This window comes from Pelophylax lessonae (genome assembly GCF_965119305.1).
Source record: "Pelophylax lessonae genome assembly, chromosome: 2".
NCBI classification, from domain to species: domain Eukaryota; kingdom Metazoa; phylum Chordata; class Amphibia; order Anura; family Ranidae; genus Pelophylax; species Pelophylax lessonae.
Genome location: NC_138769.1, coordinates 209,175,125 through 209,200,145, shown reverse-complemented (window position 1 = coordinate 209,200,145; position 25,021 = coordinate 209,175,125). Strand labels below are relative to the sequence as shown.

The window sequence follows — 25,021 nt, the reverse complement described above, 5'->3', positions numbered from 1 at the left end:
TTGCTTTCTATAATGCCTGGTTCATCAAAAATGAGACTGACAGGAGTGACAGCTTTTTGAGCCAGTTAGGCTGCATTGAAATACAGAGTACTGTCCTCTCTACATGTTTAACCCCTTGCCAACTAGTGTACGCATAACTGCATCATTACAGAAGTGGGTCTTTATATATGCGTCGCTGTCTTTGTGCTGAAAGCTCCCAGCACAGAGAACAAGCTCTAAATGAGAGCCTTGGATCACATGCTAAATATCGGGAACTAGGAGGCCTAGTTTCCGATCAGCTGATTGCTTTAAAAGCCTCTGATTGACTATCAAAGTGATCAGTCATTGTATAGCCTGCCCTGTGTTGTTTTCTCCTAAATGGAGAAAGATCACATTGCATCGCTTTCTCCTTGCTAGATGAGAAAAGTGTAAGCAAAGAAAAGTGTGTAAAAAAAAAAAAAAAAATTGTATAAAAAAAAAAGCTAGATCACGGTTTGGGTCTCAGGACCTTACTACGGGTTCAAATAACAAAAAAACACAAATGTGGTATCGTTATGCTCATTAGGAGCAGAAACTTTTATTTTTTTACTGTTTTCTTTCAGTTTTTGTATAAAATCAGGAGACATCCATTACCATTTACCACCAAATGAAAACCCAATTTCTCCTGAAAAAAAACAAGGTATAATTCACCTGGATACATTAAGTAGTTGTGGTGATATGTACAGTTTTACGAATACATGTCAAAGTTGAAAAACTGTTCAGGCGCTAAAATTTGTTTTAGCCTCTGTCATGAATGGATTAAATACTGAAGTGCATTTGTTTAAATTAGAAGTACATCCATCCAAAGCCTGTTTGGCTGTACTTCTTTGGGGCAAAGCAGACAGTGGTGACTGACAGGCACCAGCTCTCTGCTCCAAGAGCACTGTGAACTGAACGATCAGCGATCTTTATTGGCTCAGTTCTCAGTCCTAGAGCCATTGAGGGATAGATGCAGCATCGGACCAATGCTGCAGCCACCTAGGTAAGTATGATTTCTATAAAAAAAAAAAAAAAACTATTTTGTATACTGGAGGGGGAGATGCATAGTGTGTGTGATGATGTTGTGGCTAGAGAGCTAATGACAGTTGGCATTATATTGTGTGACAGGGTCATGTGAGTCATGAGTGTCTAAACTGAATTGTAGGAGGGTAGATAAGCTTACTAAATAGCCCATCTTCTTCAAGCCAGCAATGAGTATCACACAGTCCATGGGACAGGTTACTGCCAAGCATTCAGTGTCAGCGTAAAGTTAACTACTTGACCTCCTGGAAGGTTTTACCCCCTTTATGACCAGGCCATTTTTTCCGATATGGCACTAGGTTACTTTAATTGACAATTGCGCGGTCGTGCGACGCTGTACCCAAATAAAATGTATGCCTTTTCCCCACAGATAGAGCTTTCTTTTGGTGGTATTTGATCACGTCTGCTGTTTTTATTTTTTGCTATAAAACAGATCCAATAAAATAAAGTTTTTTTGAGTGATTTCTCAACAAAATATAGCTGGGCGAGTTTTCTTTGAACATTAAAAATAAATAGCCTTTTTAGTTTGTGGAACTGTTAAAACACTTACTGGCCATTTTTTTCTGTGATGGTAAATCCAAGATAATGAGGGAAATCCATTTACTGGTTTCACTTTTATTGTCACTAGCTGCGTGTGTTCCAGAACATTCACTTCACTTCAGAATATTCACTTCACTTTTCCTCTGTTGTAGTCACTTATCATAGATTTATTGTAGAACAGTGTTTTACCTAATGCATATTTGCATTCCCACAGAGTTCTGATTTGTATGATTGTAAAGGGATATAATGGCAATCTTAATTTATGTCAATTTTCCCACTGTGTTCTGATTTTAAACATCAGCCTGGAAAACCTGTATTTTGATTTTGTGGAAATTACACCTTTCAGAATCACTGTTCTAGAATAAAATAAGTTCAAATAGCATGACTATATTCATCCTTTTGCAAGAATCATTGCATGTTAGAAAATTAAAACCTTGCATCAAAGTACTGTGCATGCAAGAATCGGTTTCTGCTTGCCATATATAGTTGTTGCGCGAAGATCATTTAGTTTCCTTACAATCTCTACCAAATTGCTTAAAACTTATATTGTTAATGTAAATTATTTACCAAAGGTGGTACCATAATTAGAATGAAGCCCCAACACTGCTAATGTTATTGTGTGTCAGGTATGATGGAGCATCTTTTAAAGTAAACTGCTCTTTACTTTGCAGCCTGACCTTAGAGTTAGCCCAGTAAAATTCTACAAGCCGTCTTTTCACTTCACTGTTCACACAGCTCCTTCCTTTTTAAATTGGTTGATAATATTGGAGAGTTCACCAACCCCATACAGTCTGAGGGTCAATGGGTTCTAAAGAAGTGGATGTTGCTTGATATTCTTATGGGGACTGCAAATTGGAAAACATTTTACAAAAGGGTTTCTCCTGCAACTGTTTCGAATTATGTACATTTCGTGTTAAGGTCCTTACAATTAGAAGGTACCAGTGAAAAAACAACTTTGTAATTACCACTTCTGCTGCCTACAGTAATGCATACTTGTGTATGCTCTGGTAAACCAACAGAATTGCCAATACCCTAATGTATTAATGTTTAGCCAGCATGTTAGTGCACAATTGGCATTGCTAGACTTTTAAGGTGCCCATACATTTTGAGAAGGTATTCAGATGTGCTGGCATAATCCAGCTTTGTGTAGTCACCAGTGTCTGCTGCTATAAACACATTAGCTCAGTGCGGATGAGGAGGGCAAGCTCTTACAGAAAGTGTGGTAGTAGTAATTAGAGATTGGGGGGGGGGGGGGTGCTTGCTTGTAACACCAGTGCTTGTAACACCAGTGCTTTTATATGTCCAGGTACCCATATTATGGCACTGACATTGACTACATAAGAGCATGTGTCTGCCTAAGAACACCAATGTCATCAAAGTCCCACCTCTTTGTTTATGTGAGCTGCAGGGTGGCAAACGACCCTGCCTGTAGATGATCGAACTAAAAAAAAGAGCAGCTTTAAAGATTGGAAAGAGATAAGTTCAGAGGATGCCCAAACTCATCTCTAGCAGTAATCAAAGTTTTTCTAACTTTGATGTACCACTTTTTTCACAGATATGTTGGTTTTTGGTAGCCGCCTGAGCTGATTTGAAAGCATCAGCTGATCTACATGAAAACAAAAAGTGACTGCCATCTCAGGTCTATGGATACCTTTAAACTTAGAGAAATTGGTTTATACAAAACAAGGATGAATAGGCCTATCGCTTTATATATACTTGTTTTACACAGAGAAGCAAAGTTGGCTGTATGCATACTTGTTGGGTCAGGGGCCAACCTGAAGACAGATTGAAATTTGGCCGGATCAGTAGGAACCGGCCAAATTTAAATCCATCCATGGGTATGCTAGTTGTACTAAAGGCGATCTACCGACTGCCTTCAGTACAACCAGCCTGTCAGTTCTTTCATACAGTTACTGCCGCCAGCTATAGCTGGAAGCCGTAATCATTGTATTCTGATGGCAGGGAATCTTCCTTCTGTCAGAATACCGTAGCGCTGCAGGAGGGATGCCCCCATCAACACTAATGTGTTGATGGAGGACTCAAGAGATTTTGTTTCCTTCAACCCGTGGGTTAAAAAACTGCATTATGTGTGGCCAGCCTTAGTAACTAATATTTACTTGTAGGTTTCACCTTCTGACTTTCTTCCACCACTAGTGGTCTACACATATTTTGCATTTAGTCCTTAGTGTTGTGATTATAAGCTCCTAGTTGTAATTTTGCACAATCTCTGCTTTCAGAAAGCATAAAAACAAATTGATGGGTGTGTACACCCATACATTGTGTGTCCAGTACACTGCTACGTATACAAATAGAGGTCTAGAGACTGTATATTTTAATTCTTTAAAGTCCTTGATAAGTGCTGCAATCTAACCCACAAAATACCTAAGTGAACATTTAACATTAATAAATTAAAATAAAAGTGGTCATACGAGGGTGTGAGAATTAACATTTTGGTTGAGACTCTATCACATCACTGTTGGATGACTGATCAATGATGTTATATCTTTTTGCAGCAGATTTTACTAATGTGTTGACTTTTTTTCTTTTTAGTTTTTGATCAATTAGATCTAGTCACTTATGAAGAAGTAGTGAAACTGCCTGCCTTTAAAAGGAAAACACTAGTACTTCTAGGTAATGTATTTTGCCTGAAGTTCTTGTTCTTTGTATCTTATGTGAAGCAAATTGTAATCTCAACTTACTTTTAATTCTTTTAATAGGTGCACATGGTGTTGGCAGACGACACATAAAGAATACACTAATTACTAAACATCCTGACAGATTTGCTTACCCTATCCCTCGTAAGTACTGTATTGAACGATTTTTTGGAACAACAATAGAGATTAAAGAGTACGTGTATCAGATACCAAATGCTTAAAAGAAAACCTGTGTGTGGAAATAAATTAAAACAGCGCTAGCATATTATATAGGATTGATAAAAATATAAATGTGTATTGTAAACAATAATCAAAATTCTATTAGAATAAAGTGCAAAGTGATCAAATACAAAGATGAAGTCTCTGAATCCTATGTGTAAAATTAAATTAATGCAGCTGCTGTGCATCCAAGTTAATCTTGGAGAAGTGTGTGAAATTAGATTAACCACTTTACCTCCGCTCACATGGAGGCTACTGCGGCACTTTGCCACGATCCCGTCCAGCGACGTAGACCTACGTCGCTGGACTCCTCCCCCTGTAGGCGGCGCTCGCGCGCCGCCGGAGGCGCGCTCCCGCTGTTTTCATTCACAGCGGGAGTCGGGCCAGGGGAGGAGCAGCGGCGATCGTCGGGGATCGAGTCCGGAGTGGCAAAAAGTGGCCTGGACGGAAGACAGCAAAATCCTAAAACAGCGCTGGCATTTGCATAAAAAATTGCTGGTGAATATATAAATATAAGTTCTAATACATCCTTATAATAAAGTGCAATGTGATCAATATAAATATGAATAAGGAATAATTATATTAAAGTGCAAAGTGATCAATATAAATATGAAAAGAAACCAGCGGTATATAGCAATAAATAAGTGCTCAGGTGCAGAAACCGTCCGATCAAACAGTGCTCAAGTGAGTGGCCCGACCCTCCAGGTTCCCTACTCACCACAGATAAGTATCAAAAAAACTCTATAGGATCATGTATGGCTTAGGCAACCCAGCTTTTGGTAAGGATGGTTCCAAGGGAAGAAATGCCTTAATATAGGATCACTCCAACAGGTCTCCGTTGTTCCTGCTCTCCTCCTCCTCTCCTCTCGCACAGGACAGTCGCTGCAGTTGCTGCTTCCGCAGGAAGCGGCAACTGCAGCGACTGTCCTGTGCGAGGGGATAGGAGGAGGAGGAGAGCAGTGCCCGGGCTCACAGGAAGTGATAAGGACATTGCACTGCTGGTACGATCAACAAGTATCTGTATTTGATAAAAATAAAAACACCTACCACCCCTAAGAACAGGAACAACGGAGACCTGTTGGAGTGATCCTATATTAAGGCATTTCTTCCCTTGGAACCATCCTTATTAAAAGCTGGGTTGCCTAAGCCATACATGATCCTATCAAGTGTTTGTGATACTTATCTGTGGTGAGTAGGGAACCTGGAGGGTCGGGCCACTCACTTGAGCACTGTTTGATCGGACGGTTTCTGCACCTGAGCACTTTGATTACATCAAGATACAAGGACTATTTTTGGATTATTTATTGCTATATACCGCTGGTTTCTTTTCGTATTTATATTGATCACTTTGCACTTTATTATAATTATTCCTTATTCATATTTATATTGATCACATTGCACTTTATTATAAGGATTTATTAGAACTTATATTTATATATTCACCAGCAATTTTTTATGCAAATGCCAGCGCTGTTTTAATCTCATTTCACATAAAAGAAAACCTAGTCGCCTATGTCTTCCATAATGGAATAGCCACTGGGGTTTCCTGGAGCAATTCTTTTTAATTTTTGCGCGCATGTTAAAATTGCTATTTTTTTTGTTAGAAATTACAATTTTTTTTTTTTTTTTTTTTAAAGCAAAGACCCCTTGGAGGATAAAATGGTGGTAGTTGCACAATATTTGCACCACTGTATTTATCAAATGCATATTTTTAGGAAAAATACACTAAAATTAGTTTTAGTGCAAACAAACACAATATTCTAGCCATGTTTGTGTAAAATATAAAAGATGAGGTTGGCTCAATAAATAGATACCAAACATGTCACGCTTTAAAATGGTCCTGAAAATTATCCATAAGTGATGCTTTTAGATGGTTGTAAACCCCCCTTGTGTGTTTGTACCTATAGGTAAGCCTATAATAAGGCTTACCTATAGATACTGTAAATATCTATGCAAGTTTAAGAGATATTTACTGTATACTGTGCTGATGATGTCATCTGACCGGCGGCTCACGCGCGCATGCGCGGGAGTGACATGTGGCTCCAGCCTGTAGCACAGCTTGAGTCCGCGGACCCGGAAGGAAGACGGTTGAAGATGGATGCGGCCTCCATCAGGGATGACGAGGGCTTCGTTTGGAAGCAAGTGTCATATAATGTGCTAATATGCGATGCATACTAGCACATTATGCCTTTACTTTTCAGGTAACAAAAAAGAAATAAAAAATGACTTCCTCTTTAAAAGCGTTTACAGTAATCCCCATCGCTCCATCGCGGTTCAGTTTTTGCGGTCCCGGTAATTCGCGTTTTTTTTGTAATGTTATTTTACTATATAAATCATTAAAAATTAAATATTTTTGTGTTTTCCATAGCTCTTGCTATATCTCTTAGTATCTTTTATGTGTTTAAATGAGTTTCTATTGTTTTAAAAGTGTGTTTAAAGACTTTAAAATGCTTCTACACGAACAGTGACAGTAAAATAAACATGCCTACAATGCATTTTAATAGGGTTTTTCTATTTCGCGGAATTTCACTTTTCTCGGCTGGGTCCGGAACGTAACCCCCGCAATGGAGGGGGGTTTACTGTACAGGTTATCAATTTAGAGTTCATTTTATGCATTTGTGCATTTTATGTTTAGATACACATGCTCGCCCTACACAGAGCATTTTGAATCGGAGTGTGTATAAGCCCCTGTTCACACTAAGGCGACCTGTGAGGCAACCTGGTCGCCTCACAGGTCGCCGTAGGTCGCCTCCCATAGGGAAGCTGCGGACCCGTTCTAATAGGAGCGACACAAGTCGCCCCAACTTAGAAAAAGGGTCCGGAGCTTCTTTGGGGCGACCAGGAGGCGACCGCCATAGACTTCAATGTTATGAAGTCCGTGGCGGCCGCTCCGAGGTCGCGGTGCAAGCAGCGTCGCCCCTATGTGAACGGGGCCTTAGAGTGTGACCGGGGGGGGATGCTTTCACTTTTTTTTAATTTATATTATGTAATTTACTTATTTTTTTTATTTACATTTAGTTTGTTTTTTTTATTTATGCAATGGTATTGCTATCACAAGGGGGGGTAGCATTGGGAAGCATATTATATAGGATTGATAAATATATAAATGTGTATTGTAAACAATAATCAAAATTCTATTAGAATAAAGTGCAAAGTGATCAAATACAAAGATGAAGTCTCTGAATCCTAGAGCAGTGTAGACGTGCCACGGAGCCGCCACCCGCAGGTATCCACAGCGGAAGCCGCTACCCGGAAGCGACGTCAGCAAGCGTCGGGACCCGGCCTGGAAAGCATCAGGATTGCCGTGACATGTTTCGCACTGCTGTGCTTTGGCACGTCTACAATGCTCCGGTGCGAGCAGCCACACTATCAGATGGGAGGAAGCCACGCCACCATACCGGCTGGTCTGGTCTGCTTTTGGCACATAAGATCCCTCTCCCTCCTGCCTGGTTCCCTGTTGTTATCATCTATACAGTTCTGGCTCACCCAGCGGCTCGGTCATCCTGTGACCCCCAACAACGCCACAGATCTGGTTTGGAACGCAATCTATTATGTTTTAATCATCACTATATATTTTTTATAAATAAACTTTTCAAGGTTTTCCATCAAGCCTGCCTGAGTTACATTGTAGACTATGTACTGTGGGGTATCGCTGCTGCCCCTCCCCCCATGCACTGACTTATGCTGAATCAACATTAATTAGCAGCAGCACCACCACACGGTAACTTGACTTTATTCATTCCTGAGAGTGAGCGATATCACAGTTAGAGCTGGAAGTCCCTTTGTTTTTCCACTTAGTTCATCCCACTGTTTGACTGAGTATGACATGCCTTTCGTATAATCCTTAACTTACTGAGATTTTAATATTATTTCTCAATCATTGTCAATCTATGGTTTGCATTAAACTGTATGTCCAGGCATTATTCAGTTTAACTTCAAACCTCCCTCTCTAAATCATGTTCCAGCATTATTATTTGCTTGTTCCTGTAACAAGAAACAGCTTTTATTACTTGCTGTGACATTACCAACCCTGTAAAATTCCTGCTGTGGCAGCTGCTTGAAGCTCAGTTCCTGTGGATATAGGCATGCTCCCAGAACTACATGTTCAAAGAACAGTTTTCCTGACACTGTGTGAGGGCAAACTCTTAGGCCTCATGCACACTGGTTTATTGAAAACGCGGTTTCTCCTAACAGGAGAAAATCAGCTTTAAAAAATTTACCCTAAGCTGTGTTTTTTTTTTTTTTTTTCCAACCAGTTTAGCAGTGTTTGGGTGTTTTATGTCATTGGCCAGAATTTGTATTTATTCTGGCCATTGAAAGGAATAAACACTGAAGTGCTAAATGTGCCTAGCGTTTAGACGTGTTTTTGTGAGTTTAAAGCCCAAAAGCTCCTCTCCTGAAGGCAATTCTTCTGTGTTCAGGAGAAGGCGCTTTAACTGCCTTTAAACTCTTCTGCTCCTAAACTTCTCTAAAAGCCTATTTGTGCATAGGCACATAGGTTTTATTGAGGTGCGTTCAGGAGCATAGGCAAAAAATGCCAAAAGCCCCAAAGATGTCAGTTTGAGTAGCAGTGTGCTTTGTCTTTCGTTCGATGGACACAGCGCTCCATAAATCTTTCTCCCGGGTTATATTGCCTCCTCCAGGAGTAGGACTAGGCAGAACAAAAAACACCTGGCTACGCCACCCTCAGCTTGGTATATAACCTCCCTCTCTACTCTAGGTAATCAGTTTTAACCTGTCTTGTCAGCAGTAAGGACCTAGGCTCCTGGCTGGGATCTCTGGTCCTAGCAATTTTTTTCTCCTTTCTTACATCCTTTTTGTTTTGTCTCTTGGGAGATCTATAATCAACTGCCGGGCTGGGTGATGGGCTGGATAATCTAAATCCAGTGGTCCCCCCAGCCACTTGTGCAGACCGCAGCTACGCGCTAGGTCAGCCACGACATAGCCTCACGGACAGAGGCTGGCCCGTGAGTTAAACGTCCTGCAGGGTCGCATACAACTGGGCTTGGGTCTGAGTCGCAGCGGTCCCTTGGCCGACAACTCCCCTACTTCGGTGGCGAGGATTCTGTCTGGGGCATTATCCGCACCATGGAAGTATAAGTACAGTCCACCTCCTCTCCCTTTTGTTGTTTTTTTTGGGGTGCCTGTAGCTTCTCTCCTCCCATCCCTAAAAATCCCTCAGTGTGCTGGACTTCCCCCGTCTGGACCTTGAGTCTGCTGGGGGTCCCAGGGCAGAGGATGCAGCGGAGACCCCTGGGGTCTCCCCCGCTATCCCCACTCTGTAAGGGTCCTGGGATAGTGTGTCCTGCCCTGGAAGTCTGGAGGGGTCCCAGTGTAAGCAGTGGTGTGTGGGCAAAGGCCCAGGAGGAAGTGTCCCCCGCCTTTACTTTCTCAGTCAGTCTTATCTGATTCTGAGCCTGATGCCGCCGTGTATGCAGCCCGTCCAGGGGGGGCTTAATTTCACACTCCCAGATCTATCCGATAGTGAGGATGATTCCTCCATGGTCACAGCAGCAAATTAAAAAGCACTGGTAGACGCACTTATCACTGCAGTGCATGAGACTTTAAAAATGGAGGATGTGGCTGATGTAGCAACAGATGTGGCTTTGTTGTGCGGTACACATAAGTCACCTCGCACTCCAAAGGTGTTTCCTTATGTGCCTTATTTTGACGGGTTTTCCTGTAAAGAGTGGGAACAGCCAAAAATACACTTTGTGGTCCCCAAACCTTTTGCTTTATGTTACCCTTTTGAGGAGTCCCTTTTAAAAAAGTGGCTAGTCCCCCATGGTGGACCCTCCTGTTTCCAGGTTGAACAAAGCTACCATGAGAGGAATCCCTGTCCTTGAAGGACCCAGACGAACAGGAAAGCAGAGGCTGTGGCATGCACAGCATGTTTAGTATGGCTGGTTTGACATTGCAGCCAGTCTTTGCCTCAGCCCTGGTGTCTCAGACCCTAACTGAATGGGCCAAGCTTTTGCGCCATGGCCTGGGGGGCGAGCAGGTCCCCACTGCTTATGTTGATTTAGTGGACCAGTTGGGAAATGGGATGCAGTTTATTTGTGATGCAGCTTTGGATACAGCTCCTGTGCTGTCCAAACTTTGTTTCAGTGGTGGTGATTAGGCACATGCTGTGCCTTAAGAATTGTCCAGCAGATCAAGCCACTAAGAAAGCTTTCATTGATCTGCCCTTTCAAGGCGATCGCCTGTTTGGGGCTACCCTCGATGACATCACTAAGGATATCACGGGGAGGGGGGGGAGAGTACCTTCCTATTTTGTGCTTCTGGGACAGAGAATAAGGGAAATAGATCTATCAAATCTTCCCCCGGAAGTTCTAAGCATCCTTAGTCTGGTAAGCCTAGAGCTAGCTTGTCCGGACCCACAGACAAGCCTCCTTCAGCATGAAGGTCTGCCCTCGACCGTTATTGGGGTTGGGGACCACCTTCATGAGCGTCAAGGGGATCCACAAAATTATTCTTTTGGGGATACCTAGAAAGGGGAAAAAAGCTTGTCCGCTTTTCAGGTTTTTTAGGTCCTGAGTCGTCTTGTGCGGTCTACTGTTTAAGTCAGCGCCCAATAGGTTTAGACGTAACGCATATAGGGGGCGGAGCCTTCCCTGCTGCTCGGTGTATCCTCTCAGCTGTGTGATCTAATTTTTACAAGCATGACTCCAAGTGGCTGTTTGTGAGTATATTGATTTTATTAAATGGCTGTTACCAGCTTATCAGCACAGAGAGCATTAGATTTCTTTTTGCTTCTTTGCTTATGTGGTGATCTCTATGTGCCCTGTGTGAAAGCGGCACCATCGCTGTTACCTTGTCCCTGTGCATCCGTCTGAGACCTCCTTACCATTTGGTGACATCTGCCTGTGACCTCAGATGGGTAAAAAAGCTATTTGTGACTCAGTGTTCTGGGTCAAATCTTAAGGTGAGAGGCTTTGCTCTCTGGTGGCGGTGGAGTGAAGCACAATATCATATATTAATCACTTCTGTGGTGGCCATTACTTTGAGGATTGGAATGCACCTATTTATGGACATTTAATTTCATGATTTTGAGTGTATGCACATATTGATTTATTGACACTTATTTATTTTTTGATTTTTTTTGTGTGATATTGGGAAGCACGTATGAGTTAAGGTCATTGAGTTTGCTTATTATTTACACATATTGTCATTATGCATATATTTATTTTTTTGACATATTCATTTTTCTGGCGCAGCACCTGTTTGTTTTGAATTACTTCTATTGTGGAAGTGGCTAACACTATCTGGTGGTGGCTGACAGATATATTTTTTTAAAAAAAAAATGTTTTTTTTCTATTCACATAACTTGGCTGATAGCTTTTTAGCTCCTTTAACAGGTTTGGCTCCACAGGAGGATACAGAGGTTCGTGGCAAGATCACAGGTTCCTCTGGCAGATGCCGCAGGCGTCCAAGGGCCACAGTAAGGCTAGTATCATCCTCCGCTTAGGCTTCTTCTGCAATGCCTGTGAGGAATCAGTGGTGAGAATCTTCCAATCAGTGGCCATAAACCTCCCTTGGGGGCTTCCTCTCAGAGAAGACCAGTTGTCCCAAGGGCTAATCTACCATCCTGCTTTACAGTCGCTGATTTTAATGGCTTAGCTTTTGAAAGCCAGGTACTGAGGGATAAAGGTCTGAATCAGTGATCCCTACTATGGGGAAGGCGAGGAAGTCATCTTCCAGCAAGATATCTTCCAGTAAGATATTGTATGTGGAAAGCGTACATTTCTTGGTGTGAGTCGATTGGCACTCATCCTGAATCCTTTTCTGTGGCTTGGATCTTAACCTTTCTTCAACAGGGCGTTGATCAGAAGTTGGCCTTGAGTACCATCAAGGGCCAGGTGTCTACCTTGGCAATCTTCTTTAAGTGACCCCTAGCCACGCACTCTTTAGATTGTACCTTCATTCAGGGGGTTCGACGTGTGGCTCCACCTGTACGGTCTCTTTTGCCGCCATGGGATTTAAATTTAGTACTTTTGATTCTCCAGAAAACTCCATTTGAGAATATTCGGGAGATTCCCTTGCCTAGGTTATCCCAGTATGTGACATTCTTGGTGGCTATTACCTCGACCTGCAGGGTATCGGAATTGGCGCCATTATCGTATCGCAGTCCCTATTTAGTGGTCCATAGGTATAAAGTGGTTCTTCATCCCTGTCCATCATTCCTGCCCAAAGTTGTCTCGGACTTCTATTTGAATGAGGACATTGTGTTGCCTTCCTTGTGTCCCAAGCCAGCTCATCCAAAGAAATTTGCTTTGCATACCTTGGATGTGGTTTGTGCGATTCGGGTGTATCTGACCGCTACTTTCAGGGGTCCAGACTAGTTTTTTGTGGTTACAGACGGACCAAGAAAAGGGCTGGCTGGTTCTTCGGGTACCATCTCCAGATGGATCAGACAGTGACTCAGGTCTATTCCATTAAAGGTCAGGTTCCAACTTTCCTTTTTATGGCACACATTCTACTCGAGTGCTTCTTGGGCCTTCCGCCATCAGGCATCAATATCGCAAGTTTTCAAGGCAGCGGTCAAGTTTTCAAGGTGAAGGTCATCGGTGCATGCCTTCACAAAATTCTATAAGGTAGATACTTTGGCATCTTCAAATGCGTCTTTTGGCCACAACGTTTTGCAGGCTGCTGTTTAAGATGGGCTGTTCCCCTCTTAAGGGGTGTTTTTCTTTAAACTTTTATTTTTCACATGGGACTCCTGTGACCCGGTTAAGGCTCCTGTGTCCTTGTTAAGGGCTCTTAGGTTTAGTCTTGGGTTTTTTTCCCACCCCTCATTTTCCTTTTGGACGTGATAGTTGTTAAGATTTATGGGGCACTGTGTCCGTCAATGAGCGAAAGAAAATTAGATTTTTGTACTTGCCATAAAAAATAAATTTCTCTGAGTTCGACGGACACAACACCCACCCCTCTATGGAGTTCTGATACTTCTAATATTGCTTGCTACTAAATTGATTACCTAGAGCAGAGAGGGGGGTTATATACCAAGCTGAGGACAGCCCATGGGCGTAGCAAGGTGTTTTTTGTTCTGCCTAGTCCTACTCCTGGAGGAGGCAATATAACCCAGTAGTTAAGATTTATTGAGTGCTTTGTCCGTTAATGAACTCAGAGAAATGGATTTTACGGGAAGTACAAAAATCCAATTTTTCCAGCTACAGTGTTTACTGGAAAAGAAATCAATATATGCATATAGAGTAAGACAACAAGGGGTGAAGACTGCTCAAGTTCTGTAGTTCAATAGGCAGGGCTGAAAAAGCTGGATGGAATTTTAGTGTTGTCAGCCCAAATGTGTATTTTTCTTTGCAGCATTTTTTGTGTGCTAAAACAGGAGGAAACATGCATTTTATTTTTGCAGATAGTCACTGTAAATGGGTTAGTTTTTTTTTTTGTTTTTTTTTTTTTCTTTCTCTTTATGCTCATTGCATAGGCATGTTCCATCACTGTCAGTATGCTGGCCCTGAAAAATATTATGCAGTCATCGCTGAAGTGCAATGAATGTAGACAAAGTGTGGAAATCAGTATATTTTAAGCCTACAGTAGGACACAAGAATTTATTCTTAGACCATTGGTTATATGCCACTACTTTCAGGTTATTGGACATAGCAAAAGCTTTGCCCCCATTTTACCCAATAACCCTGCCCACTCTGTGAGGCTAAAGATGTTTTCCTTAGGTAGTGGAGCCCTTTTCCTATTGGAGCAGTTTTTTTTTCCATCAGCTTTCCTTCGACCAACACTTCTATCAAGATCTGACTGCTTATCACCTGATGGCTCACTAGCCGTTTCCAAATCTGTTGGTTGACCTTAATTTACATCTTAGGAACAGTACCCACACCCTGCAAAAGCCGGACTGTCGTGTTTGCTTCAGGCATGGAATCATGCGTTCGGCACTCACCTTGGTATTTATTGCAATGAGTGCGTTAGCCACAAGATGCTGTACAAATCCAAGGCCATGTTCTATTCCTATGGCACCCATAACCTGAAGACACCATTCAGGCCTTCCATGACATGTGAGGCCTGGTCCCTAGATGGGACTAGCTATGTAGGTAAAGTAAGACCGGATTTCCACTTACCCTTAAATACCAGGTTCCTGGCTACACACAATTATTTTTTAATTTCAATCTTTTTGTTATTAAAGGAAGTCAGGTTACAAAATTTTTTAAAAATAAGCCGCAAAGGCCAGAGCCCCAACCAATAAACAGTAGTAGAATGAGGCCGGCATCAGCAAACCCATAATGGGTGAATAAAGAGGCATATAACCATGTGAACAGCAAATACAAGTAGACACCCAAACTGTCCGAGTCGCCAATAGGGCCATCAGAATTTACTGGTTAGGTTCACAAATGAAACTTAAAATGGGGTCTAGCACCAACCGTAAGAAAATAAAAGCGAAAGAGGGGACTTGGCTGAAAAATAAGAAAGTAAATCCCGAAAAGAGAGAAGAAACTGAGACACACAACAGGGAGATGGAAACCCAGATAATGAGCCTGCCCCCCCCCCCACATCTTAACAAGTAGGAGGGACATCTATTGACAATCGCTCCACATCAGAGCAAAGACATCCTGGCCTTTTACTTCACTCCTTTGAAAAGATGCACAAATAGTCTCTCTTGACTGCATTTCCTTGTTGTTTTGCTGATTGCTGCTCTACAAGGCAGACTGCAGCTTACAATAACAACAGATGATCATCTCCTTCTCTTCTAGGGAGGATTACAAGGACTTATCCACTCACCCATGCAAGTCCCATCATGCTCCTAAAAACATTCATTCTAATTACTGCAGTAACCAGCCTCCTGGCTGGTCTCAGTAGATATTGGCATGTACAAACCCAAGTGGGACACCTGCTAAACATTTCTCTGTGCTGTTTTGTTTTGTTTTTTTTTTTTTTTTTTTTACTTTTTTGCATGAAAAGCATTGGTTTAATCCACACAAGATTATAGGCTTATACAAATAGTTTAAACAGTAAAAGTAATTGATAGAGAAAAGTATGTGGATGCCTCTATTAAGCTATTAGATATACTGAAGAATAGGTAGAAGGTGGTAATGATGATTTTGTTCTAAATTTCAGACACAACAAGACCTCCAAAGAAAGATGAAGAAAATGGGAAGAATTACTTCTTTGTATCTCATGACCAAATGATGCAAGATATCTCTAACAATGAATACTTGGAATATGGCAGCCATGAGGATGCTATGTATGGGACAAAACTGGAAACAATACGAAAGATCCATGAACAGGGACTTATTGCAATACTTGATGTAGAACCTCAGGTAACTTTAATATCTTAAGTTCACCTTTTTTTTAGACTTCAGCATCTTTTAGTGCAGCTACATTTGAAGCATTTGCCTGTGTCTATTCTTTACAGCTTGTTGATATCCACAAGCTTCACCCAAGCCAGTGTCCTTTCAACAAATGTTTAAAAGTTGAATTCCACCACCATTCAAGTAGCATACCATCAACATGTGATGTGAATGGAAACTCAAATATCCATATAAACCTAGAGAGAAGTTCATCTGGATGGCATTGTTTTCTGTATATATGATTGTGTAATAAGAGATGTTTGTATGACACTTCTTTCCCCTTAATTTAACTGTTTTGGACAAGGGCTGTGGTAGCGTTATATGGTGGTTCTATATTTAGTTTGTCCTTACATTAAATAGACAGATACGTTATTTTATCTGATAAAGAGTAATTAATTAGCGCTAACCAATAAAAGACGGAAAAAACTAGTACCCCAATAATGGCTAGATAGCAAGATATGGGGACCAATGGCTGCCAACATAAAAGTGCATTCACCTGACACAAGAAACGATCCAAAAATTATATAAACTATGTAGCGCCAAAGGATAAATACATTAAATATACTAAAATAGTGTCAATTAACAAAACATCTGTGTCTGTAAATGAATAAATACATATGAAGATCTATCACAATCAAAGTGCAAGTGCTCTTAAAATATGTGATAAGAAATAAATCCAGGTGATAAAAACTATTTCAGTGAATAAAACAATTATTAAGATAAAGGAATAATATAACAATAGGTGCTCGTGCAAATAAATGGTCACACATATGCAAACAGTAGTGTGAAAATAAAAATAAGTGCACAAAAGTCCAGAAAAGTGGGTGGTTATCTTCTAAGCTGTGTAGGTATCAAGGGATCAAGTGCTGGTGCTTGAATAACTTAAAGTGCCTTGGTGCATAAATGATAATGCTGGCTGCTCACCGCCTGGTTTGGCTCACAAGTTATAATGAGCCAAACCCGCTTTGTGCACACACAGGTGCTAATAGGCATGGATAGGTAGCTTCCTCCTGTCCTCCCTCTGTACAAAGGTGCTCCAGGTAAAAAAAATTACCAGATTCGCAGTATCACTGACACAATGAAGGGGATAGGGTGGTCGCCTCCTCACACTCCTCTCTCCACCGTCATGATACGGTACATGTGTAAAATAAATACAATGATCTAGTGCTCTCTGTAACGTATAATGAGCTGGCACTTAGCCAGTGCGGACATGGACAGCGATATAGGTACTACAGCGTGTTCAGGATCCTCCCCCGTTCATTATTTTATCTGTTGTATCTTATTTTAATACATTTTCAAATATTTTTGTAGAAAATGTATAACGAGCACTGCAATGTGTTTTAGTTCATGTTTAGTTCATGTTAACAACTCACACCAGCATGCAAGTGTTATGCACACATTGTGCATTGGTCTGTTTGAGATCAGTTTACTTTGTATTCAAATTGATAAAGGATAGGTAAAAATAAAAGCATGTTATAAATGTTCTTAAACTATAAATGGTTGTCTAATTTCTAGGCTCTTAAAGTCCTGAGAACAGCAGAATTTGCTCCTTTTGTGGTCTTTATTGCTGCACCTACAATTACCCCAAGCATCAGCGAGGTAAGCTTACTATTCCTTCTTTTTTACACCTGAAAGTAAAAATGTTATATTATCAAGTAAATCAATCAATGAATACTCTAGCTCTAAAAGTACTTTGAAACAAAAAATGGGAAAAAACATTGAAATGCATACAGTGGGCATAGCTTACTATCCCATTATTTCTGTGTTTCAGCCATTGCTGAAGTGCATGGAGTATGTATATATATATATATATATATCACTCATGCTTACCTGCTAGTGATAAGTCATGTCATAATGCTAAACGTGTGACTGCAAAGAACTTTGGTTCTTTGCTTGTGCTTTCAGCTCCCTGAGCTCATCCATCCTAAACTAAGCATACAAGTCTGCCTTTGAACTATCCACACAATATAAGGAGACCCTCCCTCTCCCCTTGTACAGAGTTCCTGGCTTCCCAGAGTTCTTAGCTTCCTGTGGCATACAGAAGAGGCATGTTTGTGCCTCCTTTGATACTACAGTTCCACCCAACAAAAACACTTTACATTCCCAATATTTAATAGAGCCTAAAAGTTACTCATGCAGCAACAAAGAGTGGAGAAGAATCAGTAAATTTTGTACTTTGTAATCTTGTACATTACGTGGTGTTTATACAACAGAGTATATACATTTTATTTAGGTATTGGAAAAAAAAAAATTCATATATGTTTTTCTTCAGCACATAACCTTTTTTATTTGTTGTTCCCAATACATTTTGCCTTGGATGGAGATTGATGGGAACAGCCTGTTTATAATGCACTATCCATTGCAGCTGTGTGGTTATGATCCAGTCCTATTAGGTTACTTTGGTGACCACCTTTTTATGAGTATTCTGCTGTTGTGCCAGTCTGCCAGATTCCCATGAAATCAGTGGGTCTCTCACAGTGCTGATGGACATAATAGTGGGAACAATCAGAATAATGTGTATCCTAATATAGGGCCACATTATTTTGTATCATTTTACTTAGACTGCCCTATCACTGTTTGGCTAATGTAATAGTTTTGGGTGGGTGTCCACTTAAATGTTTTTTGTTTTTTTATTTATTTATCCAGTGGTTTATGTTCTTCTTTAATTTTGTTTTGTGCTTTCCTGAATTATTCTTTCCCTTCTACTTACACACTTGCAAATTTTACTAAGCTTCCACGATGGTGCAGAAAATTACCTGTAAGTACCAGAGAGGAGTTTGTAAAGCAGAACCTAAATGCTAGCTTTTGTAGACTTTGCTAGTTAGATGCCTCGTTACCTTGTCTGTTGCTTTTTAAGTATTGTGTTAAGATAGTTTCTTTTTTGCTGGGGGAAAAAATGGAGGGTAGCTGTATTTTACAGTGAGACTTGGAACATACTCCCCGTCTTGTCCTCAACGTTTGCAAACTGTAATTGCACCCGGTACGTAAAATGTTTATCACACCGACTGCAGGGCTGCATTTAGCTCTGCTCTTTCCCTGTGTAAATACCAGATTGCAGTAAATCTAGCCCTGCATGCACACACTGCAGACAGCCATCTCTATAGAAGATAATAGCAGTCCTGTCATAAATTTGGTGCTTGTGTCAGGCAGCTGTTATCTTCTATGGCAAGTCCTGTCTACAGAGAGGACCACTTAATACAGCAGTGGAGTCACTGGTCACAGGTTTCCATGGACATTTATGATTTTAAAGTTTAGTACGAGAGGGAGAGCATCCCTGAGTACCACTATAAAATTGCAGCTGCACTTTAAATCCTTAGTGAAGATTTTCTTTTCTTATAGATAAATGCCTGGAAGGCTTTGTATAGGGCCATCACTAAATGATACTCTGTTTGCAGCAAGTGGTCCTCAGCATGATTTGGCTAAACATGGATGGAGGATTCTGCAGCTGTTTGAATTCCCAAACAAAGACTGCATCTGATAGGATGAAGTCACTTTTTGTCCAACAATTTTCCTCAGGCCTCTGTTTTTTATTCAAAGTTTGTTAAGCCTGGGGAGGAGTGCCAACAGGCCACCCACAGCAGGAATCAGCCATAATTTGATCTGTGTATGGTCAGCATTAGATATCCAATTAGATAGGTTCGACATTGCAAAAAGTGTATATGATGATTTTCACTTGTAGTTTGTTTTCAGCCTAGCCAGTTAGTGTAGATTTCAAAGTCCCTGGACCACTCTGCTATACTTTTGCATGTTTACCTTATGAATTTGTATAAGTCCCAACATGTGATGCAACTCTTAGTGCCGGTTCACACTAGGTGGCTCCGACTTAGGGGGCGACCTGTGATGTCGTCGACTTCGGCGCGACTTGCGCGGACTTCATAAAATGAATGTCAATGCAAGTCGCCTCCAGGTCGCCCCGAAGTAGTACAGGACCCTTTTCTAAGTCGGAGCGACTTGTGTCGCTCCTATTAGAACCGGTCCTGTACTACTCAATGACCGCGACGGTGCACGACTTGCCAGGCTGACCAAGTCGCCTGACAAGTCGTATTAGTGTGAACCGGTACTTAGTAAGCCCTGGTTCACACCAGTGCGATTTGTCATGCAATTTGACAGTTCAAAATCGCATGACAACTCGCATCCCATGGAATGGAACCATTCAAATAGTTACGACTCAAGTTGCAACTTTGAAAAAGATTACTGCACTACTTTTTTTTTTTTTGGCGATTTTCATTGCTACTTCCAATGACTTCTGTTAAATGAAGTCCCAGGCCGAGGTGAAATCGGAGGTCTAAATCACACTGATCTGCGGCTTTGAAATGGCGCTGAAGTAGCGCCATTTCAAAGTTGCACTGGTGTTAACCAGGGCTTAAATGCATCAGAACATTGACATCAGTCACTGGTCCTGAAGTGGTTTTGCGGTGTCAAATCACTGTCTCTGTCATACAGACAAATACTGTTTGGGGTGGTTTCATTGCTTGCTATTAAAAAAAACGCTTATTGCTCAATCAGCTTTATAAACAACTATGAGATGAGCATCTCAAATACAGGTAAAACGATTTGTTAATTCTGCAGCAGTTTTTATTGTTCGCAAAAAAGGAAAAATGTAAAGCCTGCTTCTAAAATCAAATAATAGGTCTTTGTTGCATAGCTCAAGTACAAGGCCATCTTCTTTTAGCGTGCGTTTCACCACTTTTTGACTGTGGACTCATTTGCAGTATGCTGAACTGTGTTTACTGGAGATGAGACTGTTATCAACGTTTTATGCAGTAGTAGGTAGTAAAATCTCACTTTAGATTATTCTTGCATCTTTTATTTTGGGAGTCTGTTTTGTTAAAAAAAAAAAACCTTAAGAACAAGCCTGTTCTTACCAAAATATTGTATAGTGGTTTTGTGTCCACTGTAGCATTCATAAAGAATTAATTGCACCAGAGCATATAATTCATTTTACAGAAGTTAAATAAAGTCACATAGAGTGGCTTACAGTTTTTATAATTCTATGTTAGAACTTGTATCCACTTAAACCTGTCCTACTTCCACAGTACTAAGTCTGCTAAGTGAAAATTCTGTGTTGCTCATGTAATGCCACACTTCTTTTTAACACTCCTGCTAGAACGCCTTAATTTATTACATGGCACAGTTAGCTGCCTTTCCCAGTACGTGACCTTGCTAGCTTGCGTCTGCGATCACTGTGTTGTCCTGTCTCACAAATGTGTTTTCCCTATATCTATCACATTATTCCTGATATCTCACGTCATTACACATCAGAAGAAAAGGTTATGCCACAAAATAGGAGTGAACTCTGCTTGGGATTTTTCTCCTTATTCCTTTTTGTATTCTAACGATGTGCTTCACAAACACCATTTTTCCTTTATTATTCATTATTTGCCATGATGAAAATGATTCATTTTATACTTTTTAGTTACCTAAACTACTGATTATGCTGATTTGAAATAGCAGAAAAACGACAGTTTGTGAGCTGCAAAATCTCTCTGAACTTTGTATTTAAAGAAAATTATTTAACATATAATTGTTTTTTCATCAAATTATTGGAACGTTATAGAATATGTCACACACTCTGATTAGTGGCATGAACTGTGAATAGTTGAATCTTTCTGTTTATTTTTCCTCATGCTATTGGAAAGCACTACCTCTTCTATCAGTGTATATTTGGGGATACCACCACCTTTGTTATTGCCTTTGACAATCGGTTTTGTGTCGATGGGCAAATGCAGCTTGTTTTCATATTTGACTGGTACCTTTGACCTACAGTTGATCTAATCTGCATCAAGCTGCTTTTGCATTTCTTTGGTTTGTATAGGGAAAGAAGCCATTCTAATTCAAACAAAAGCCTCTTTACATAGGTCTCTAATGCAACTGTGATTAGTATGTATTTCTAAAAATATGTACCTGACATTGCATAACATATTTTCCTTTAGTATTCTTTCATTTTCTGTAAATAGGCAGGGGGTCGTCCCAAAATATGACTATTTGTTAAAAAAAAAAAAAAAAGTGGGGGCGGGGATTCATACAGTTATAGATGCTGATAACTTGGCCTGGAATACCTTATTTGCACAAGAAATTTTAGAATCACTGGTTTATAGTTTAATCTATTAGACATGAAATGTGTTCCAGACCCAAGTTTTTTGGATTTTAGTTACTGATTTTTGTCTTTGCTTTTTTTTTTTTTTACAGGATGAGTCTCTTCAACGCCTGCAGAAAGAGTCAGAGATCCTCCAGAGAACATATGCACACTACTTTGATCTAACAATTATTAACAATGAAATTGATGAAACTATTAGACATCTGGAGGAAGCCATTGAGCTTGTGTGCACAGCACCACAGTGGGTTCCAGTGTCCTGGGTCTATTAGACCACTTTCAAGAGAACTTTTGGCATTTTATTACTTCTAAACCACCTCGTGCAGTACTTGGAGAAACCTCTTTGTTGGCATATGTCAACTGGTCTTGGCCCCTAGAGACTACCTAAATGTAGTGTGACCTGAATTTATAATTATTGTTATGTCCTAATAGATGGAAATGAACTGAGCAAATTTACATTTTAAAGAGACAGTATCTTTTCTATTATTTTCTTTATTGTGTTAAACCTTACATTTTTTTAATATCTGCATTATTCAGTTCTTTGGAATGTTATATTTTTAAAACCATAGCTTTTTTTCAAAGGCCTCCAAAAACTGCACAAGTGATATGCTGCTTTCTATAATCTATTTTAATAATGGGAATTTTCATTAATTTAGCAGGGGTGAAACACTATGTTTTAGAGTCTTTCGAGTCAGTGGGCCAATAGTAAAGGCATATTTAATTTATTTACACTAAATAGCCTTCATCTATTATTGAAAGAGGAGATACCACATATTTAATGGCCTTTTTCATTTACTGCATACAATAATAATTTTATTTGATACTGTCTCTTTGAAGAGGTCTGTAAACAATATAGAGATTTCAAACCGGGTCTTAATGCATGTGGACAGTCGCAAGCGTTTATACTGTTGGTGTGTCTGTGTTGAACAAAACTGTAACTTACAGAAACATACATTCCGTTCATGGGAAACCGTACCCGAGGGAGTTAAATAAAATTATTATAACCGAGTTGTGAACCTATGCACATCCCTTGCATTTTGGGCAACTTTATAAAAAAAAAAAGCTGATTTTTATTATTAATCATGTAGTGAAATGTGTTTGTAATTTCGTCTCAATTTAATTTTTGTTGTAAACAGGGAAGGGTTATATCAATTTTTTTTATTTTCCTGTTTTACCTCCATTTTGGGTCTGTGTTGTCAAGAGAGTATTAATGTATAATTAAGTTGTAAGGATTTTTTTTTCCCCTCTTATGCATATGTAATTGTTAACAATGCACAACATTTTAAGAGTTATATAATAAAAAGGTTTTTGGGGACCTATTTGAAAATCAAGAATATTCCATATGAATGAAAGCTAAAAAGAAAAAAATAAGCCCTGTAAATTCTGAATGAACTCAAAGCTTAACCTGACCAATATTTTATTATTTTCTTTTTTAGATATAATTTCTTTTATGTGTTCAATCATATGCCTTTCGGTCATTCATTTATTGTGACTGGGAAATACATTTATTCTGGTGGCACAGTGGATGATTGTACAGGTAGTTTGTCTAGTAATTCATATTATATTTGGTCTCAAGGAAGTTGCTAATGGGTTAAATTTTACCCTGCATCTTGTTCTCATTTTATTGGCACAATATAATCCCAAACAATTGAAGCACAAGGTCTACAACAAGTAATCATAATGGGTTATTTACCAGTTATTTAAATATATATATATTTTTATGCAGAAGGCACCAGGTGAAATAGTCACTTTCATAGAGAAATATAGGCATTGTTCGATGGAGATATTCAGTCTGCTTCCTACCTAAATCTACACGTCTAAAATGTTGCTTCTAACCTCTTGTTGCGTTTATTTTCATTCATTTTTATTCTTAATTTTCTTAAATATAAACAGTTAAACCAGCTCTAAGTAATACCTTAAAAGTTCCTAAAAAGAGCCTTTTCCTTCTGGGTTAGAGCCCTATATTTACCCAATTTGGAGGTAGTGAAGGAGAGTGACAGGCGGTTCTGAAAATTTGTGCCAGTAAACCAAAAATGCAATATCTTCATCCAACATGCTTTGTTATCTCCAGTGTCCGAACTATTATTTTATATTATTTTACATATATTGTCTTGTAAATTCTCAAGTTCATTGTAAACTTCCATAAAAAAATAATTGCTCAAGGATGGTTGGGTAGGATAAAGGTAGTGAATAAAATAGTGAAAAAATCACCATGAAAGTATAAATAAAATCAAATTTATTTTGTTCTGTGCTATTTTTTTCTCTGAGTCCTTCTTTAAATCTCTGTTAGTTTGTTTACTTATATGTAATGTGGCTTACATATAAATAGATATCATGGCTCAAGACTGCCTCATGTAAAACTTATATATTTCAGTAATTAAGCATTTGATGACTGAATAATTTGAGTATAATGTATCTTATAAAAAAATCAAACTAGGGTTACATAAAATGATTTATATTACCTTTTGCAACATTACATGACAGATTAACAAACTCTGATGGCAGTTCATTTGAACTCTATTGTTGTTCACAATGAACTTGTTGTGAAATATCTTTAGTATTTTTTGCATATCAATTACACTTTAAGATCACAGCCTCTCATCCTTTTTAAAATAACTGGATGGAGAAATTACTGGTGCTAGTGAAACCTAATTACATGATGTTGCTAAGTAGGTTTCTTATGTAAAGGACAATTTATTTTTTTTTTTTTGGTTCCTAATCTATCTGATTAACAGTTAAAATATCTTGCCAAGAAGATGTTTGTTTCCAGTGTCTGTTACCTTCATGTTACTTGAGCATTCAGATCCTGTAAATTATTTAAAATGTTCAATGAAACATTAATTGTATTTTCTTTTCAGAATTGCTCTCACGACTTACATTATGCTGAATGTTGGAAGTAATTTGTCATTGCACTAATCTGCTCCAACTAAGGGCTACATCTAAGATTTTACATTTAAGGGTGTCATTAAGTAAATTTGAGTCGTTTCAATGTATGAAGTGAAGTGTTAAGGGAAACTATAGTGTCTTTTCAAGTTTCTTTCATTTTAATATTTACCTGAAAGCAATTTTAGGTGTGACTTCTAGTTGTGCATACCGGCTTTTCTGCGTTTTCTTGGTTTTATTTAGATTTCAAATTCTCCTTCTACTATCTGTCAGACAAG

General features: G+C 39.5%; 1 protein-coding gene across 12 annotated transcripts in view; it reads left to right on the top strand.

Annotated features, from left to right (window-relative positions):
• CASK (calcium/calmodulin dependent serine protein kinase) overlaps window positions 1-24,114 on the top strand; it is a 651,701-nt gene extending 627,587 nt beyond the window's left edge. For 9 of the 12 annotated variants that reach the window (XM_082246671.1, XM_082246670.1, XM_082246676.1 and 6 more), the window contains 5 exons: window positions 4,129-4,209; window positions 4,296-4,376; window positions 15,534-15,736; window positions 17,282-17,365; window positions 21,956-24,114. In XM_082246671.1, coding sequence (XP_082102797.1) covers window positions 4,129-4,209; window positions 4,296-4,376; window positions 15,534-15,736; window positions 17,282-17,365; window positions 21,956-22,132 — 626 coding nt within the window. In that variant the 3' untranslated portion in view covers window positions 22,133-24,114. The remainder of the gene's footprint in view (window positions 1-4,128; window positions 4,210-4,295; window positions 4,377-15,533; window positions 15,737-17,281; window positions 17,366-21,955) is intronic. The other 3 variants (XM_082246666.1, XM_082246669.1, XM_082246673.1) reach the window with 1 other exon arrangement.
• The last annotated feature ends 907 nt before the right edge of the window (window positions 24,115-25,021 follow it).